The sequence below is a fragment of the Nothobranchius furzeri genome, chromosome 9 (assembly GCF_043380555.1).
Source record: "Nothobranchius furzeri strain GRZ-AD chromosome 9, NfurGRZ-RIMD1, whole genome shotgun sequence".
NCBI lineage: Eukaryota > Metazoa > Chordata > Actinopteri > Cyprinodontiformes > Nothobranchiidae > Nothobranchius > Nothobranchius furzeri.
The window spans coordinates 59,797,743-59,815,999 of NC_091749.1; the positions used below are offsets into that span (position 1 = coordinate 59,797,743).

At 39.7% G+C, this 18,257-nt stretch overlaps 1 protein-coding gene across 2 annotated transcripts in view; it reads right to left on the reverse strand.

Moving 5' to 3' along the window:
- Positions 1-7,294: 7,294 nt before the first annotated feature.
- cgnl1 (cingulin-like 1) overlaps positions 7,295-18,257 on the reverse strand; it is a 40,676-nt gene continuing 29,713 nt past the window's right edge. The window contains exons 13-19 of one of the 2 annotated variants that reach the window (XM_015953006.3): positions 12,106-12,267; positions 11,887-11,976; positions 9,294-9,377; positions 8,981-9,105; positions 8,643-8,751; positions 8,374-8,537; positions 7,295-8,280 (exon numbers count right to left, since the gene is read on the reverse strand). In XM_015953006.3, coding sequence (XP_015808492.3) covers positions 8,118-8,280; positions 8,374-8,537; positions 8,643-8,751; positions 8,981-9,105; positions 9,294-9,377; positions 11,887-11,976; positions 12,106-12,267 — 897 coding nt within the window. In that variant the 3' untranslated portion in view covers positions 7,295-8,117. The remainder of the gene's footprint in view (positions 8,281-8,373; positions 8,538-8,642; positions 8,752-8,980; positions 9,106-9,293; positions 9,378-11,886; positions 11,977-12,105; positions 12,268-18,257) is intronic. The other variant, XM_015953007.3, reaches the window with a different exon arrangement.

The window sequence follows — 18,257 nt, forward strand, 5'->3', positions numbered from 1 at the left end:
CCTCCCTTCAGAAACGGGAACACATCTGTGTTTGAGCTCCTCTCTGCTCTCTCTCTGGAAATCCGGATCATCAGTCACCTCCCTGCCTCTGACTCTTGAAGTTGTCCTGCATTCTCACCAGACCTGTAAGGCCACATTTCACCTGAGAGTTGGACTTTCACAGGGTGGGTCCTCCTGCTGGGCTGGGACAGGTGGAGCACTTCTCATCAGGCAGGAGTGGCCAAAAGCAGGAGCTGCACGGTAGAACCTTCAAACAGTCTAATTTTTCTCCTGGAAATCTCATTGAATGACAACTGATTGTACATTTTCCTGTTAAAGATGAGTGAACTAGAGATGGTTTATTTTTTATTTTTGGTCACATACTATTTTAATTAAAATGTTCTTTGTCTCTATTTTTATTTTATAATCTCATTTCAAAAGTACAAATTAAAGCACACGAGAGATGCTTTTTAAATAGTTTTTAACAGATCAATTTAAAACAAATAAATGACTGCTTTTTCTGGAATAATTAGACTTACAACGTATATTTAAGAAGAAGATGTTGTTCAAAAATAAAATTTCAGTAGCACAAAAAAACCAATAAAACTATTATTTAGAGAACAAAATAATTCTTAAAGGAGTTATCTTCTTTATTGTATTGTAAACTTTTATGCTATTGTTTGAATACAAATAAACTTTAAAAATGACAAAAAATTTCTTTCTAAATCCGTATTTTGACTGAATACTTTAAACTGTTTCCACTTGTTGAAATAATCATAAAACAGTTTTTTACAGTGTACCTCTTTCAAACATTTAGGTTTTTGTTTACTTTCTGCCACAGATGCAGCCGGCATCTTGCAGCTGACAAGTGCTTCAGATGATGAATTATTGATACAGCTGATAATGGATATTGATGAAAGGATACCAGCATGGCAGCCATTATTATTTAATGTCATAGCTACCTGCCACACTACCACCAAACAGTTCACTCTGTTGCTCACATGTATCCATCCTCTCAGTTATCACGGCTGAGCGGAAGGACGGTCTTCCCAGAGCCGGATCACTTTCTGAGCGTGAATGGCCGTCTGCAGTCACTCCCTTTCTGCAGGAACAATGGTGAACAAGTTGCAGAGCTCGTTCCGCTGCTGGTTAAAGTCAGCGTACTGGATGTTAATAAAATGTCAGGAAACATTTCTCAGAACAAAATGAGACGTGCAGCTTCAGAACCGGGTGGTAATGATTAACTAAATGGCAAACAGCATGTTGGTTATTTACTTCTGCAATCAGAGCGCAGGTCACTGAGCAGAGCTGGTCACATTTTTCACACACACTTTCTGACAGGTCTGCACTTTCACTGTTTCTGATAACATCCTGATTTAGTTGTGGTTTGTTTCCAAAATGCAGGTGCACATGTTAATCTTGTTACAGGCATGTGCTGAGCTCTGCAAACAGTTTTATTCCACTGGGGCTTAAAAATAAACTTTTTCCAACATTAAAACAGGTCTCCGACACTCGTTCCGAGTGTGTGAGTTTTAATTCCATGTTTTTAACAGCTTTGCTGCTGCACCTTGTCTGAAAAACCAGAATCCTGTTTGATTTTAATCAAATATTTCTCAGCTGATCAAATCAATTAACAGATACAAGGAAGAATGACTTTATTCTTTACAGATGAATGCATCTTTTTTAGTCTGTTGACGATTAAACAAAGTATTTTCACATTTATCCAATCACATTTCCGTTTTTAAACATGCTTTTAATCATTTATCTGCATGTAAAAGCTTCCTGAGTGTAAAAAAGAGCTCATTGGTGAGGTTAAATCCATTTTATGATGTTTTAAAGGGTGGTGCTTTATTCTGAGACCTCCTTCCAGAGCTGGAGGACAGAGATAAGCTCAGGAGTTCCCTCTGTCCCCGTGCAAGGTGAGTTTATTGTTTGCTGGCATGTGAAGGCCACAGAGCAGGAGTCTGATCTTGTCTCCTGCATGAGGACGGTTGTTTGTGCAGGTTTTTATTGCTGACACTGATAACGTTACTTGGTTTGCACCGCACCCCTGCAGCTTCGGACTGGAAGTGTTAAGAACCACAACCTGACATGTAAAGTCTGAGAGGAAAAAAATGTGTTTTTCTACAGAGATGTGCAGCAAACTAAAACATAAATATAAATTAAATTAGAAGCTATTATTTGTTTTTAGGTTTAAGTTGTTTTAGGCTTTTCTCTTGTGTTTATATAAAATTTCTGCAGTATTACTACAATAAAAAATTTTGTGTAGTAAGAAAACCAGCTGATCAGGTGAACAAATATGTAAACATGCTCATGTTGTCCGTGGAAACTATTTACGTTGGATCAACTGAAGCAAACAGGAAGATCACATGAGAACAACTCAGAATGGCCTCAGGTGAGATCTGAAATTCACTGAAGGGTCTAAACCATTAAAGAAGATATATTATACTTTTTTTCTTAAGTTATAATAGTTTTAAGGTTGATACAAAACACGTTTATGAAGTTCTTTGCACAAAATCCCTCTCACATAAAGCTGTCTCAGCAACTTTGTTCTTGACAGTTTCAGTACCTTCCAGAATGAGCTGTTTCGGGGCTCTGTAACTTTAAAATAACAAGCAGGAACAGACCACACCCACCCAACTAGGCTGCTATTATCTGAGAAGTTCTGGCATCTAGGAGGGGCTCTAAGCAGAGCCATTGCTCTTCCTACACTAGCTCTCCTGCAGGGGAGAGGTGGTTTTATTCTAATGTCCTCATTTGTGACATCACAAACAGGAACTTTTTGTAACGTCTAATTTTAGGCACTTAATTCTTAAAAACCAAACACTGAATGAAAATGGATGGATACGTTTCTTTTTCAAGTTTGAAATGTTTAAAGAGGCAGTAGAGACCATCATGGCAGCACAAAAGGATGTTTTCCAGTAAAACTACCTGTAAATAAAATTACGATAAGAAGTTTGCAGATCAATAAAAGGCAGAGTAGTCATTTAACCAGTCATTAAACTGAAAGGTCAAGTATCTGCCCTCCTCTGTTAAACTCCTCATAATCACCAACTAATCTTTAATATTCACGTTGCTTTCTGATGACCAACAAAAAAAACATCCATCTACAAAAGTTACTCATCTGTTCTGAGGTGTATAAAAGCTCCATGAATTAACCGTTTCACATTTCTCAGCTTCACCAAAATTAATATTTGACTCTTATTTAATTGTATTCCTGTCGGTGGGTTTCACTTGTTGTAATTATGGTTTTCTGTCCTAGATATTGTGTTTAGATTTTCTCCACAAAAATACACTGTTTTATTGTAACAAATAATATTTTGTTCATGATTATTCTAAAATCACTTGGCAGAGGAAGATATTATCCTTTTGAAACCAACACCTTGGTCGATATTTATGATAGGTTTGTATGGGGTCACGTGTGTGATGAATAAGGCACGAAGGGTGAGAAAATACTCTCTCGTGGATTGTGAATTATCCTCTTGTGATTGAGAACCTTATGATATAAACATGTCTCCATTAGTCCACCTCTTCTCCTTGGATGGGTCACCAGTCCATCACAGAGTCTCACAGAGATGAATGTGTTCATCAAGGACCCAGAGAACACTTCAGAATCACAGAATCAGATCAGAAAAATGTAACTTCTCCTCTAAAACAAGAAAAAAACAAATGGTTACACTTCTTCTTAGGCGTAACATGCTTGCAGTTGTTGTTTTACTGCCACCTTTTGGATAAAAGTTAAACATGGCATTTTTACTTCAGAATGGGCAGCATGAGACATTTTTATGTAATCTTTATCTAAAGACATAATAAGAACACATAATGCATGATCAATTAAAATAATAAATAAAATAAACAATAACACATTTTTTGCACTTTAATTCACATGTCAATTATATCAGCTGTGAACTAATAACAGCAGCAGCAGAGCGTAATCCTGTGGAGAAATGCATAAATAACTCAAGTTCATTGAGATGTCTGTAGGAAACCTTTCATGGAGTTTGCTGCAGGAGGTCCTAAAGCTGTACCATTCATGAGTTTATGCCTCAAGCTTCAGTAACATCACACACACACACACACACACACACACACACACACACACACACACACACACACACACACACACACACGTAAAAAAGGGAACATGTTTGTGTTTAAATGGGACTTATTTCAGATCTGGTAGTTTTGTGAACAACCAGCGAAGCCTTTCTGTCCATTTTGCAGGCCTCACAGGTGTTTTGTTTTTAAATTAACTAGACTAAGTACCTTAAGACATCCTGAACAGGTGATGGTGTCTCTAAACACACAAGTTCTGAGAGCAGGTTTGTCCTGCTTTGCTGAAACACTCAGAGCCCGAGGCGTTCACCGGATGTTTGCTCTGCGTCTGATCCCGGCTGAGAATTTTGTTTCTGCATGAAACAAAAACTCAAAACATCGTGGGTGTGTGTTCATCAGAAAGTAGGGCAGGTCACACCACTGCGTATGAAGGAGGCATAAACATTTACCTGGAATTCTCTAACAGTATCTCTGAGATGCATTTAATGAACCGGTAACAAATCATAGGTGGAGGTTATTCATCATCACCCTCCTGTTCATCTCCCTGTGGGTTTGCACAGATCTGACAGGGAGAGAAACCAGCCACCATCCTTACACTACAACTCACTACTGTTGACACAAACAACATTGATTTTATTCCTACACAATATTTTTGATCTCTTTTAAGTTTCCAACCAGGATGGTCCAGATCAGGTCCAGATCCAAATTATGAAGTCATTTTCATTTGTAAAATCAATCTATGACCCATCTACACACAGGATGTCATTTTATTTTGAAATTTTACGCCCTTGTTTGCCACCCAGATCTGAGCTATAATGTTGTTTCTACAAACGCCACTAGGGGGCAGCGTGACACTGTGATGTTCTCCACAGCCCGGATGTGACCTGATTTCTGCCAAACTTGTAAAACTAATTCTACAGTAATCTGACGGAAAAAATGTGATTTTTTTTTATCAAACTTCACATCTGCAGATTTTTATCATAAATTAGAAGTGAATTGGTGTTTTGTGTGAGGACTCAGAGGTCATCTTTTATTTCACTCTGGCTGAAGTCACTCAAGCACATAAGGAATCTCAGGAATGGTCACCTTGCTGAGGCTTACACAACTTTTACCTCTTAATCCTGCAGCACTCATTTGTTTACTACTTGGCCTGACGTGGAGGAGGTGGAGATAAAACCGAGTCAAAGGAAAGGTTGAGCTGTTTGTTCCACGCCGGACACGGGAACAAACAAAGGTCACGACCTGACAACAGCCGGTGGAAATCAGACTCTTTCTTGGCTGTTCTCAACGAGAGATCTGGACCATTTAACAAAAGTGACTTTCTAAAGTCATGAAAAACAGTTTTAATTTATCAGGGACGATTCAGTTTTAGAGACAATCTGAAAAATATAGCTTCAGTGTAAAGATGTAACTTTTCATGTAATAAACTCAGTCAGTGGAAAATTAATAAATAATATTGCTAATTTAAAATTTATTGGAAAATAAATGGCAACTAATGCTGCAGACATTACATGTGTGGTTATTATGACAATTGTTTGTTTACCAATAAAAAGCAAGGACCTCATAATCTATTGCTTTGCTTGTTTTATTTATTTATTTTTTTTTACACATTTTAGTAAGAAAAAAATGTTTTTTACCTGACATGTTTTGCCCAATGCCTCTAGTCATCATCACTATTTTATTTTTTTTTACTAAAATGTGTAAATAAAAAGAACAAATTAGTGGATTACGAGGTTAAACAGAACGAACATACAAAAGAGTTTTGAAGGACCTCATCTGTCTATGATAACATCTTTAATGTGTTTGGAGCTCATTCTTTGTGTCTGAAAATGTTTAGGTCAAGTTTTTAGACAGTAAGGTGTGCTAAGAGTTAAGTTTTACTCTAATATGCAGGAAAAATATTCAGTAACGATGTTTATTAATCTGGTCAAATTTCAGACAGGTTAGATGTTCCATCTGTGATTCCACGCAACTTAAAAGATAGCTAAGTCATACATATGACATAACATATTTTTTTTAAGTCAGAGCAGCAGGAATGGGCTTCCATAACAGCCACAACAAAACAACAGTTTTTATTTAAGATCTCATTGAGTATCTGTTTTCTGCTGGAGATCATAAATACTGACACATCTTGTTTAGATTGACGTCTGTGTTCAATGAAATCTGGACCTTAAGAAGTTAAATATTCAGTTTAGATGTCCTCTTTGAATTCATTTTTATGATTCAAAGTTACAAAGCATCAAAACTATCGGATTTTTAAGATGTTACTGGGGAACAAAGGTTTAAAAATCCCCTTGGGGAAGTTAATCATTTTTATTTGAACATATCTATAAAACACAATTGTGGGCGTGGCCTACATGCTCCACAGCGCCCCCTGGGGAGTGGCTCAAAGGCCACAGCTGAAACTGGCTGAGACACTCGGAGGCATTGGCAACAGTCAGGTAAACACATTTCAGCATTCAAGTATCAGTTTCATTGTTGGTCAGCTCAGCTATTTCGAACACAATATCCCCCAAATAGGAAGTTAATTATGAGATAGCTATCTCTAAATAATGAGAAACTAAGTCCTAATTATTATATATTTTTTATCAGAGGGGCAGGAATTGGCTTCCATACATTTAAACAATGATCAGAAGATGTAAATTCATGAAATTCAGGTAAATTCTTTGCCTTTTTGTTTCATTTAAACATTCCTGCTTTACTAATTTTAAGTTTGATTTTCTGTGTCTTACAGGTCCCATCTTTGATACTTTTTAAAAACATGGCTGATTCTTTACCTGATATCTACAGTAAATGGTCCACTACACCTTCTGACATTTCACCATGTAATCTGATTATCAAACATTCTGGTCCAAATAACTTTTCTTTAATATTATATACTTTCATAAATTCTAGTAGGTGATCTTTATCACCAAGTAAAGGTCAATGAAGATTAGTCATGATTCAAGAGGCTCTGGGGGGAAACAGAAATCAACTTTTATTTGTCTCAGCAGGATTTATGAACATACATTTGTGTACAAAGAGGTATTAGCAGGAATCTGCGTTCCTCCACAGTTTTCAGCATAAAACACAGTAAAAGTCATCACAGTGTATAAAAACTTTGATTGTCAACTCATCTCAAATACATTCCCTCATTCAGTGAACATAAGACTCAATGAGCCTGATGTTAAAAAGCTCAGTCTCACACAGGTTGTGTAATAATCCTGCCACCAGAAAACAGGATTAACCACAGATTGAAAGGTCTCCAGTCTGAAAACGCCGGTACAAAAATTCCGATTCAAACTTTTCTTACCTTTTTTTTATATTTTGATTACTAAATGCATCTTAATTACCATAATGGCTGTGTTTTAACCGATGGTTTTAACGTAGCAAGTGAGCTGAGAATTCAGACAAAAAATATTAATAGTTTAACTGATGTCAATGTATTAAAAAATAAGCTGTTATATAATAAACACAGTATAAAAATCCCTCATTTACTTTCCCTAAAATCCAAATAAACCAAGATGTTGCAAATTTACCTTCATAAATAAAAAAAAACATCTTGGTAAAAATTTGCTCTGGATATTAGATTTTCAATCAGTATAAAATAGAAAAAGGAACTTATACTTCATGTAACTGGACTGTATAAAAAGTATATTCAGATGCTTGATGTGAGATTTAGGTTATCTGGTGAGCATAAAAAGGAAAGTAAAAATACTTAGTTTTCTTCACAAAGGCAGGACTGGTTGTGCAGTTTTACAGTGCAGTTAATGATTTACGTTCACTAATGCTAGGTTTATTAATAAGAATGTGTAACAAAGAAAACTCCGTTTAGAAAAGACGTAACGATGATATAAGTAGGACGCAGACATAGAAGGACGAGGTAAAGACTGTACATTTCATTTCTGCAGGACAGACGTTCATCCATCAAAGAGCTGCTCAAGTAATACTGAGTGAGTTTATGGACATTGAGACTGCATCCAGAAATAAAATACAGGTATATGAGACCGCTGTTGACGGAGGGAATTAGTAACAAAGTATTTTAATATTTACATGGATAAGTCAGTAACATCTAGGACAGACAACGTAGACACTTGCAGCCTTTATAAAGTTAAGTTTGACAGGATGCTGTCCTGACTCGAGGAGCGTTTATATCCTGTGGATGAGCTGAAGTACGTCTCTCTGTTTGTGCTGAAGTCTTCATCGTCGTCATCATCATCATCATCATCCAGGCTGTTGAGCATTGGAGCAGAGGAAGTCTTACGCCTGGAGCAGAGATTATAAAACAATAAAAAAGTGGCTTGTGTTTAAAATACAAAGTTTGTCCTGCTTCGGTGGTTTAGTGATCGTGGCGTTTACCTCATCTCCGTCCGTAGAGCTTTGAGCTGACTCTGGAGCTGCTCGTTGGCCTCCTGCTGTTCATCCAGGTCTCTCTGCAGCTTCTTCTTCCCATGCTCCAGTCGGTCGATCTCCTCTTCAGCCTCGTCCACCTGCCTCTTTAAGGCTTTCAGACGAAGATTCAACTAGGAAACGATGAAAAAGAAATGTTATGGGATGGAAAAGTTCACTTTAAAAGGTTTATTTTTAAAGTTATGCTTGGTTAAAACATTCCTGGGAGTGTTACATACTTGGTTCTTTTGATCTTGCATTCCATGATGTTCCTCTTCAATTTGCATCATCACCTCTTTTACTTTCCTCTCCAGCCTTCGGTTTGCCAGCTGCAGGTTAGCCCGCTCCCTAAACAAGACCAAAAAAAGAGAGAAACACAGGTGTCATCACAGTAGATGTAGCGAATCCTTCTGTCAGAGCCACATATTTTTGTTTCAAAACAAAAAAACTAGCCAACCACTAGTTTTATTAGGAGGTATAAACAGAGTTCTCCTCAGCCTAATGAAACTTTCTCCTGTTCTGTCAAAGCTTTTCTTTCCTCCTGATCTTCCCTACAGGACCAGGATCTTTCTCTCACCTTTCCTCCCCCTCCAGTCTCTCCTCCAGCTCCTGTATCCGAGCCTCCAGCTGGCTCACCAGGCCCTCCTGATTTGACTTGTGTGAACCTTCCAGGTGAGTCACTCTGGACTTCAGGTCTTTATTCTGGAGACAATTTGAAATTAGTAAAGAACCTCAAAAACGCACCTGTAGATTACAACCATCCCTCTGAACAGGAAACAAGATGATGGAATGGATGAGATGATAAAATGAATGAATGAATGAATGAATGAATGAGTGATCTGAACTGTGTGTGTGTGTGTTTGTTATTGTTCAGTCAGGAGAGAGTGTACCTGTCTCTCCAGAGCCATCTTGTCACACTCCAGGTCCTGTCTGCTACCCCTCTCCTGTAGGAGTTCATTCCTCATCTGCTCCACCTGTCAAGCCGAGTCCAGACACCGTCATCGCTACAGTCCCACACGTCTCACAACAATTATCCTTAGACTGTCTGAGTCTCACCCACAACAGAAACCTCAGTAGCAGCCAGTGAGTCAAAGAGCTGAACAATAGAGATGATGCTGTTGATGCTCTGCCTAATCAGTCAGCTGGATTTTCTCACTTGATTGCATTCCTGCGCTTGTTTCGACTGGCATGCCAACTCTCAGTGGAACAGGGTTTGGGTTTAAAACTAGTTCATTAATGAAAACAGGGTTATATGTGTTGTTTTTAACCATTAGGTGCTAAATATTGGGTTTGTGCTGCAACAAATCTTTAAATTTCAAATGAGATTCTGGTTTGACTTTTGACAATTTAGAAGGTTTAAGATGTTTTAGATAAAATGGGCAATTTAATCACAGACAAAACTAAACTGGTGAGTTTTATGTTTAGTTTATGGAAGATATGGGTTTATGAAGGACATTTAAAGGTAACTGAAAATGTCCAACATGACAATAAAAAGTATTCATTCAAAGCTTCATGAGACACTCAAATTTCCCATCCTGATATTAACAGAGATGATAATTACTTGTTTGGACCAAATGTTGTAATTTTTGTCTTTAGAAGTAACTGGAAATGTAATCATTTTCACGTTCACTGTAGTTACCAGATAAATGAGTCATTATATGCTTAAAAACAGAAAAGTTACTGGAAAAAGCTGTGTTGTCTGTTAGTAAGCAAATATAAAAGCTTTTAATAGTTCAAATGGCAGCTTCCAATTAAAAAAAAAAGATTTCAAAAACATTCTTGTTGTCAGACTATAAAAGTTCCTCAGAGATTTCAGATTAATTTTACTCAAATAAAATATCAACTGAAACTAGTTTAGATTACATGAGGTGTTGTGGTGGAGCAACATGCACGCAGTCAAGTTTAAAGATGCATGAGGATAATTTGTTAATGAGACCATTCATCATCACAATATCAAATTATCACTTTTATGATGACGTCATCAGAAATCATCTGTGACCGGAGCCCGGCGGTGCCAAGTCTGACGGCTCAGTCTAAAGACGAGAGAAGGAAAACTGATCGATGCAGCAGTGATGGTTGTTTCTTTGTGAGCATAGCTGAGAATTGGTGATATTTTATGCCAATTAGTGGGTGACAGTAGGCTGCTCTGATGAACGATGGCCCCTATAACTGGTGCAGCCAGCACAGTGCTTGAGGGAGCTGAATCAGCAGACTGGAACATGCAGCTAAACTAATCTGCTTTGTGAGAGACGGCAGGAGAGGAGAGGGGAGATTACTCTCATTTAGACAGGAGAGGAGCACCTGGTGCCAGGAGAGACGCAGGTGTTCGTCCTGCTGCCTCTGCTGCAACCCCACCACCCCATAGCCATGCACACACCACCCCTCCACCCCACAGACATTAGAGTACACACACAAGGCGTGTGTGTGTGTGTGTGTGTGTGTGTGTGTGTGTGTGTGTGTGTGTGTGTGTGTGTGTGTGTGTGTGTGTGTGTGTGTGTGTGTGTGTGTGTGTGTGTGTGTGTGTTCACGCGTTCAGTCACACACCACCAGCACTCAGCCTACTCCACTCTGCAAAAAGCTCAGATGTTGCCTTGACAACCGACCTCAGCCTCATGCTGAACCAATGCCACTTTTCTGTGTGCCAGGGGCTTCTTTCTCCCCCTTAGGGGAACCATTTAGGAAGATTTTAATACTCCGCTGTAGCACACCAACGCTTCACACTTCATTTAAAATTGTTGACCTCAATGAAGGGAACCTGTAACTAAGCCAGACCTCACCCGTCTTAGGATTCAATAGTAGTGTCAGAAATAAAGTCACACACAGCCAAAACAAGCTCTTCATGAAAGCATAAAGCAAGATGAACTGATGCAAAAAAAGCAGGATAAGTTATGAACAATCCTCCTAAAAGCTGTTTACTTTATCCAAACTTCTCCGCACAGCAGCTCTGGCAGCAGCTTCATCACAGCGGAGGGAAACTGGAGCATTTTCTCACAAGCAAACCAAACTTGTTTTTCCTCAAGATGAAGTTACCGGGATACAATTTCCAAGTGAACTCCACAAACTGAAAACTTGAGATATTTGGCAGCATATTTTGGCCCAAGTGGTGCATTAAGAAGGCTCTTTTTGTGACTGATGAGAGAATATTGGATAGTTGTTCTCAAGCTCATGCTGGAAAGCTACCAAACCTGAATGATTGTGCAAGATCCTCTTACAAACCAATAAAAGTGGATGTGGAGGGGGTACTATTTGTGAAGACAGACAGGTGAGGGTGTATACATGCACAAAAATCACATGCATTGAGTATTGTGTTATACATTAAAGACCTGGAGTTGTTACATGGAGGTTTCTTTCATTTAGAGATTAGTGATGACATTAGAAGTGGAGCGTGAAGCAACAGGAGATCTGGATATCCCTTACAGGTTTGAGGTGGAACAGAAACTTTTCTGTAACAAGCGCTAATGAGAATGTGTTGAGAATTTGTACCTGACTTCTTTCTCGGTCTATCCTGTCCATCAGCTGGTCTCCACTGTGACGCTCCTCCTCGAGGTCCAACTCCAGTTGAGCGATCCTTTCCTGTAGATGAGACGGGAAAGACGGTGAGATTTAGCTTTGTCGTTCGCAGACAAAAGATAACAGTCTTTTGAAATGATCTAATCTTATATGATTCACAAATGACAGAGCTTAAGCTGTGGATTCATGTACCTCCATTAATTTGATTTGTCGAAGTTTGTTGTCTTTAGTCTGCTCGTTTTTCTCAACCTCCATCTCCAGATCACGAACTTTTTTCTCCAGCGTCTTTTCCCTGAGGACAGCTTCGTCTCTCTCCCTCTCGCACTGATGCAGGCCCTCCTCCCGCAGTGACAACTGCAAAATAAATGTTGCAGATTGATCATACCACAACAGCTTAATGAATAGTAATTTCTCATAATATTCATTCCAACGGCAGACACTTTCATCCAACAGAACTTTGCAAGTGAAGAACATCATAAAAGCTTCAGTAAATGGAGCAAAATCTATTTTAAATAGCAGCAAATATAGAAGTTTAACATGCAAGTTCTGATCTGTTAGCATTCAGCAGCTCACTAAACCTAAACCTTTGAGGAGCCATACATAAAAGTCATTATTAAAGAAACATCTGTTCTGTTTACATACCAAACCCACATCTGTTCTTTTTTCAGGCACCTTGATGTTGAATCTGACCTTGTATGGGTTCCAAGTTTCACTAACAGCCTTGATGGGCTTTAAATCAACCTGCAGTCAGCGCAGACTAACCTGGAACCACCTGATCAACTTCTACACCTGGTTTAATGTTTCACCTTAATTTGTGATAGTAATAAACTAATTATACTGCTTGCCCTTTAGAGAAATGACATGTTCCTCCAGACCAGCAAAACTTCTCCCTCCTTCAACTTTACACAACTTTTAAATTACTGCATTAATTACTAATGTAACCCATGTAGAAAGTCAGGATATAAGACTAATCCACGTAGTCTGACATGTTATGTGCTTACTCCACATGACGTCACTTCCTGTCTAGAAGAGCTGAGTGCCAGCAGCACAAGATGTGCAGAGAGAGACACACAAGGCAGACAGCTACAGGTGTTAACTTGGAATGACAGACAAACAACGAACTGTAGTGAATAAAACAATAACCAATTTTGGACGAGAGACGTGAAGAATATTACCAGAGTGTGAGACTAGGAGGATTTATCTTTTCTTTTAACTGCTTGAAACTCTGGTGAGTTCCATGCTAAGCTATACGGTTATTGCTAGCAGTGATGGAGTAAAACTTAAATATAATTGTTAACTACGTAGAAATAGATGTTTGATAAGGTTAAAATAGTTTTGGGAAATGTTTGGAGACATTTACAGGCCCTTCTCAAAAAATTTGCATATTGTGATAAAGTTCATTATTTTTTGTAAACATTAGACTTTCATATATATTAGATTCATTACACACAACTGAAGTAGTTCAAGCCGTTTATTGTTTCTAATATTGATGATTTTGGCATACAGTTCATGAAAACCCAAAATTCCTATCTCACAAAATTAGCATACCATGAAAAGGTTCTCTAAACAAGCTATTAACCTAATCATCTGAATCAACTAATTAACTCTAAACACCTGCAAAAGATTCTTGAGGCTTTTAAAAACTCCCAGCCTGGTTCATTAATAAAACCGCAATCATGAGAAAGATTGCCGACCTGACTGCTGTCCAGAAGGCCATCATCGACACCCTCAAGCAAGAGGGTAAAACACAGAAAGAACGAACGAATAAGCTGTTCCCAGAGTGCTGTATCAAGACACCTCAGTGGGAAGGAAAAAGTGTGGCAGAAAATGCTGCGCAATGAGAAGAGGTGACCGGACCCTGAGGAAGATTGTGGAGAAGGACCGATTCCAGACCTTGGGGGATCTGCGGAAGCAGTGGACTGAGTCTGGAGTAGAAAGATCCAGAGCCACCGTGTACAGGCATATGCAGGAAATGGGCTACAGGTGCCGCATTCCCCAGGTCCAGCCACTTTTGAACCAGAAACAGCGGCAGAAGCACCTGACCTGGGCTACAGAGAAGCAGCGCTGGACTGTTGCTCAGTGGTCCAAAGTACTTTTTTCCGGATGAAAGCAAATTTTGCATGTAATTCGGAAATCAAGGTGCCAGAGCCTGGAGGAAGACTGGGCAGAGGAAAATGCCAAAATACCTGAAGTCCAGTGTCAAGTACCCACAGTCAGTGATGGTCTGGGGTGCCATGTCAGCTGCTGGTGTTGGTCCACTGTGTTTTATGAAGGGTAGGGTCAATGCAGCTAGCTATCAGGAGATTTTGGAGCACTTCATGCTTCCATCTGCTGAAAAGCTTTATGGAGATGAAGATTTCACTTTCGGCACGACCTGGCACCTGCTCACAGAGCCAAAACCACTGGTAAATGGTTTACTGACCATGGTATTACTCTGCTCAATTGGCCTGCCAACTCTCCTGACCTGAACCCCGTAGAGAATCTGTGGGATATTGTGAAGAGAAAGTTGAGAGACGCAAGACCCAACACACTGGATGAGCTTAAGGCTGCTATCGAAGCATCCTGGGCCTCCAAAACACCTCAGCAGTGCCACAGGCTGATTGCCTCCATGCCATGCCGCATTGAAGCAGTCATTTCTGCAAAACGATTCCCGACCAAGTATTGAGTGCATAACTGAACATAATTATTTGAAGGTTGACTTTTTTGTATTAAACACACTTTTCTTTTATTGATTGGATGAAATACACTAATTATTTGAGATAGGAATTCTAGGTTTTCATGAGCTGTATGCCAAAATCATCAATATTAGAAAGAATAAAAGGCTTGAACTACTTCAGTTGTGTGTAATGAATCTAATATATATGAAAGTAATGTTTATCAGTACATTATAGACAATAATGAAATTTATCACAATATGCAAATTTTTTGAGAAGGACTTGTATATTTTGTTTTGTGTCCTTAAGTTATGTTTAAAGTGTTGGAAAAAAACATTAACATTATGCTAATGCTAAGTGCGAGATTCTAACTTTTAAGCTAATGGTTAAATTAACAGTTGGTAAATATATAAATGTCAGATGGATGCATTAGCTATGTGTCTGGAGGGCAATATTTATGCTTGAGTATTTCAAGTGTAATTTATTGCACTCTAAAAAAAAACAATTGTTATGAACTTTCATTTCATTTAATTTATTACCATGATGTTTGGATTTACGTTACTTGTTAGATCAAGAAAGGCATGGCTTAATTTGAGCTGGTTCGTGTCGGAACAAGATCCGGGAACTATTTTATTTTGAAAGGACCGTCCCGGCAACTGTCTGCAAGGATCCGACAACTTACGTGACAAACTTGTGCTATACGCAGGATTCGCGCGGGGGGGGGGGGGGGTGGGGGGGGGGGGGTGTGTCACACGTTCCACTGTTGTTTCTCACCAGTATCAGCTGATGGAGGGCTCTAGTTTTGTTGCGTCGTTCGTGTACACGGTAGGGTCAGGGAGGGGGGCGGGGCATGACCGCCAGGCTTATTATAAAGCACTGGGGGAAGCCCTGAGTTCATTTTTGTATCTGGTGGTTGCAACAAACAGACACCATTGAAGGTAATCAGAAGTGAGGAACAGAAAATTAAATGATTCTTTCAATGTTTAGATCCGCAGGAACTCTGAGAGGCTGCAGGCGCATCAGTGAGTTTGCCACCGCTGCGCAGGGGGAGAGGGCTGAAGCAGGGGAACAGTAAAGATTCTAAAACTACCACTGTTAAAAGAGATGTGTGTTAACGTAGAACAGTGGTTCCCAAACTTATTTAGCCGCGCACCCCCTTCTATGTCCCGACCATGTCGACGCACCCCCCAGCCCCCACATCAGGGCATGGCTATATATATATATATATATATATCAGACGTCAAGCTAAACAGACAGGGTTAAAAAAATATGTTCGACCTTTTTCCCCATCACTTTCATTTTTTAAATAGTAATTAATAAACATTCGATACCATTACGATTTCCTTTGATTTAATATTAAATAAATATTTAGAGTGTCCAGGTAGCACATAAACAATGCAATTTAACGGTTTTCTTAAAGTAGGAACGTTTAACCTGTGCGGCCAGAGCGCTCTCCTTCCTTCTGCTCTGCGTAAACCTGAACTGATCACCTACTTGTGCGTAATCAAATGTCTATAGGGGACAATATGGAAAAGCCATGAGGTTCACTTTTGCCTTAGACCGACTTATTGCTGTTTTATGGTGTGGCTGAATCTGCGATCCGCTGTCATGCGGACCGGAATAACAAATGCTGCAACAGGGGTTGTAATCAGGTTCGGAGTCACTGCTGGAGCGGATCCGACTTTAATACGTCATCCCAAAATAGAAGCTAATATCTTAATTTGACCTGGATTGAAAAATGTTATAAAACCTCTTAAAAGTTTTTATCACAGAGGAGGCAGCACTCATTTCTGGGGCGCCGGAGTTTGCGCAGCGTGCGCTCTTATTAAATCTGCGTGTGTGTGTGTGTGTGTGTGTGTGTGCGCGCGCGCACGCGGCACAGCTCCATGAGCCGCTCCAGTCACCGCGCCTCGATATTGGCGCTATTTAAACCAATGTTGTAAAATGACTTCTGCCCAGCCCAGATGTGCTCACTTGTGCACCCGTGAGCCGTGGTTCCGCTGACACGCGTCTGACCTCTGACAGACGCACTCTGAACTTCAGATCTCCGGCACGCTGTTAATAGCCTGAATGGGAATCATTTCTTATTTATTTTGTTACATCCACAATGTTCTGTGTGTGAGGTTTACAATGTCAGAACACCTGCATGAGACAGGTGTTAATTACAATCTGCCAGAATGACTCGCCACCTTCAGATTTCTCCAACACCGTTAAAAATGATCAAATACGGAACATATCGGCGTGCGCAGGCCAGAGTGCTGAAGCTCGGCGCATTGTTATTATGAAGCTAGAACACATGTGGAGGACACACACGTGCGCGCAAAAATATACGTGTTTTCAATTACATTTATTGGGCCCACTTACTTTTTCTTTGGCCCACCCACAAATGAGTTTCTACAATAATGGTGACATATGACAGACTTCTCTGAGCTCCACAGCCATTACACTTTTCACCTCGCGCACCCCCTAGCGGCAGCTCGCGCACCCCCGGGGGTGCGCGCACCACACTTTGGGAATCCCTGACGTAGAAAATGTGGGTGCAATTTTAAGTACTTGTCAACCCCCCGTGTGTTCCTTTATCTGCTTTGCCTTTAGTGAACTTTGGTTTGACATCAGTATTTGCGTTCCGGGAACGTTTGATTTACAAATTAAGCACTTGGTAAGGTAATTGATGAGATCTCATAAGATTTGAAGGAATCAGATATTCTTTCAACCCTACACTTCTTGTGTAGGTTGGTTTTTTGTTCTCTGTTCCGGATGATCGGAACTGTCAGTGATTTGGAAGATTGGATGGCGAGCCCAGCCCAGTGATCCTGAAGGCAGTTGGTGATGCGGTGTGGCCAGCCATAGGTCCTGCCCAGAAATCCTTGGATTGTTGCAACACTTCACTGATCACAGATAAGACACTCACGTTAGCAACCTACCCAGGTAGTAGCAGTAGTAACACTGGAGGACAACGTGAACAGCACACACACATACATTTTGGAATCCGAATTATTAACCGGTTGAGCTCAATTGAATGGACTGATTTGTTCTTGTTTTTTTTTTATTGTTTCTTGTGGCACCTTAATTTTTCATTGAGAGTTACAGCAGAGCTGTCAATAATTTTGTTGTGTAGCAATAAATGTCAATTGTTCAACCGATTACCTGCTCCTTTTTGAGTGTTACTCCCATAGAACCTAGGTAAATGTGAGTATCTCAACAAAAGTTAGGACAGAGGTGCTACACTAAGTAAAAAAAAGATCTAGAATGTTAAAGAACAGTTCTTTTTGTTTTTAAATCCTAGTTTTCTTCTGTGAATAAAAAATAAAAACCTGGAGATGTTCCAGCCTACATCATTAACTTTAGTGTTGACCTGCCAAGAGAACATGGGAGGAGGCCAACAGGACATTTGAAAGATGCCTGATAAGAGGACTAACTGGACTAGTCATCGGTTTCTCGGGAGAGGTGTTGGAGGAGGTGGAGGAGGATGAGCCAGCGCAGCTTTCACAACAGCGATAGCACAACCCTGACATCCTCCGCTTCCTGTACACCAGCTGAATAAAGATACATCAGCAGGGATAAAGACGGGAAGAAACTGGATGCTGACCTTGTCCCAACTTTTAATCTCCACTAGAAAATGAATCATCATAAGAAGAAGAAGCCAAAGAAGCTAATCAGCAAGTCAGAATGTGTCTTACAAGTGTAACA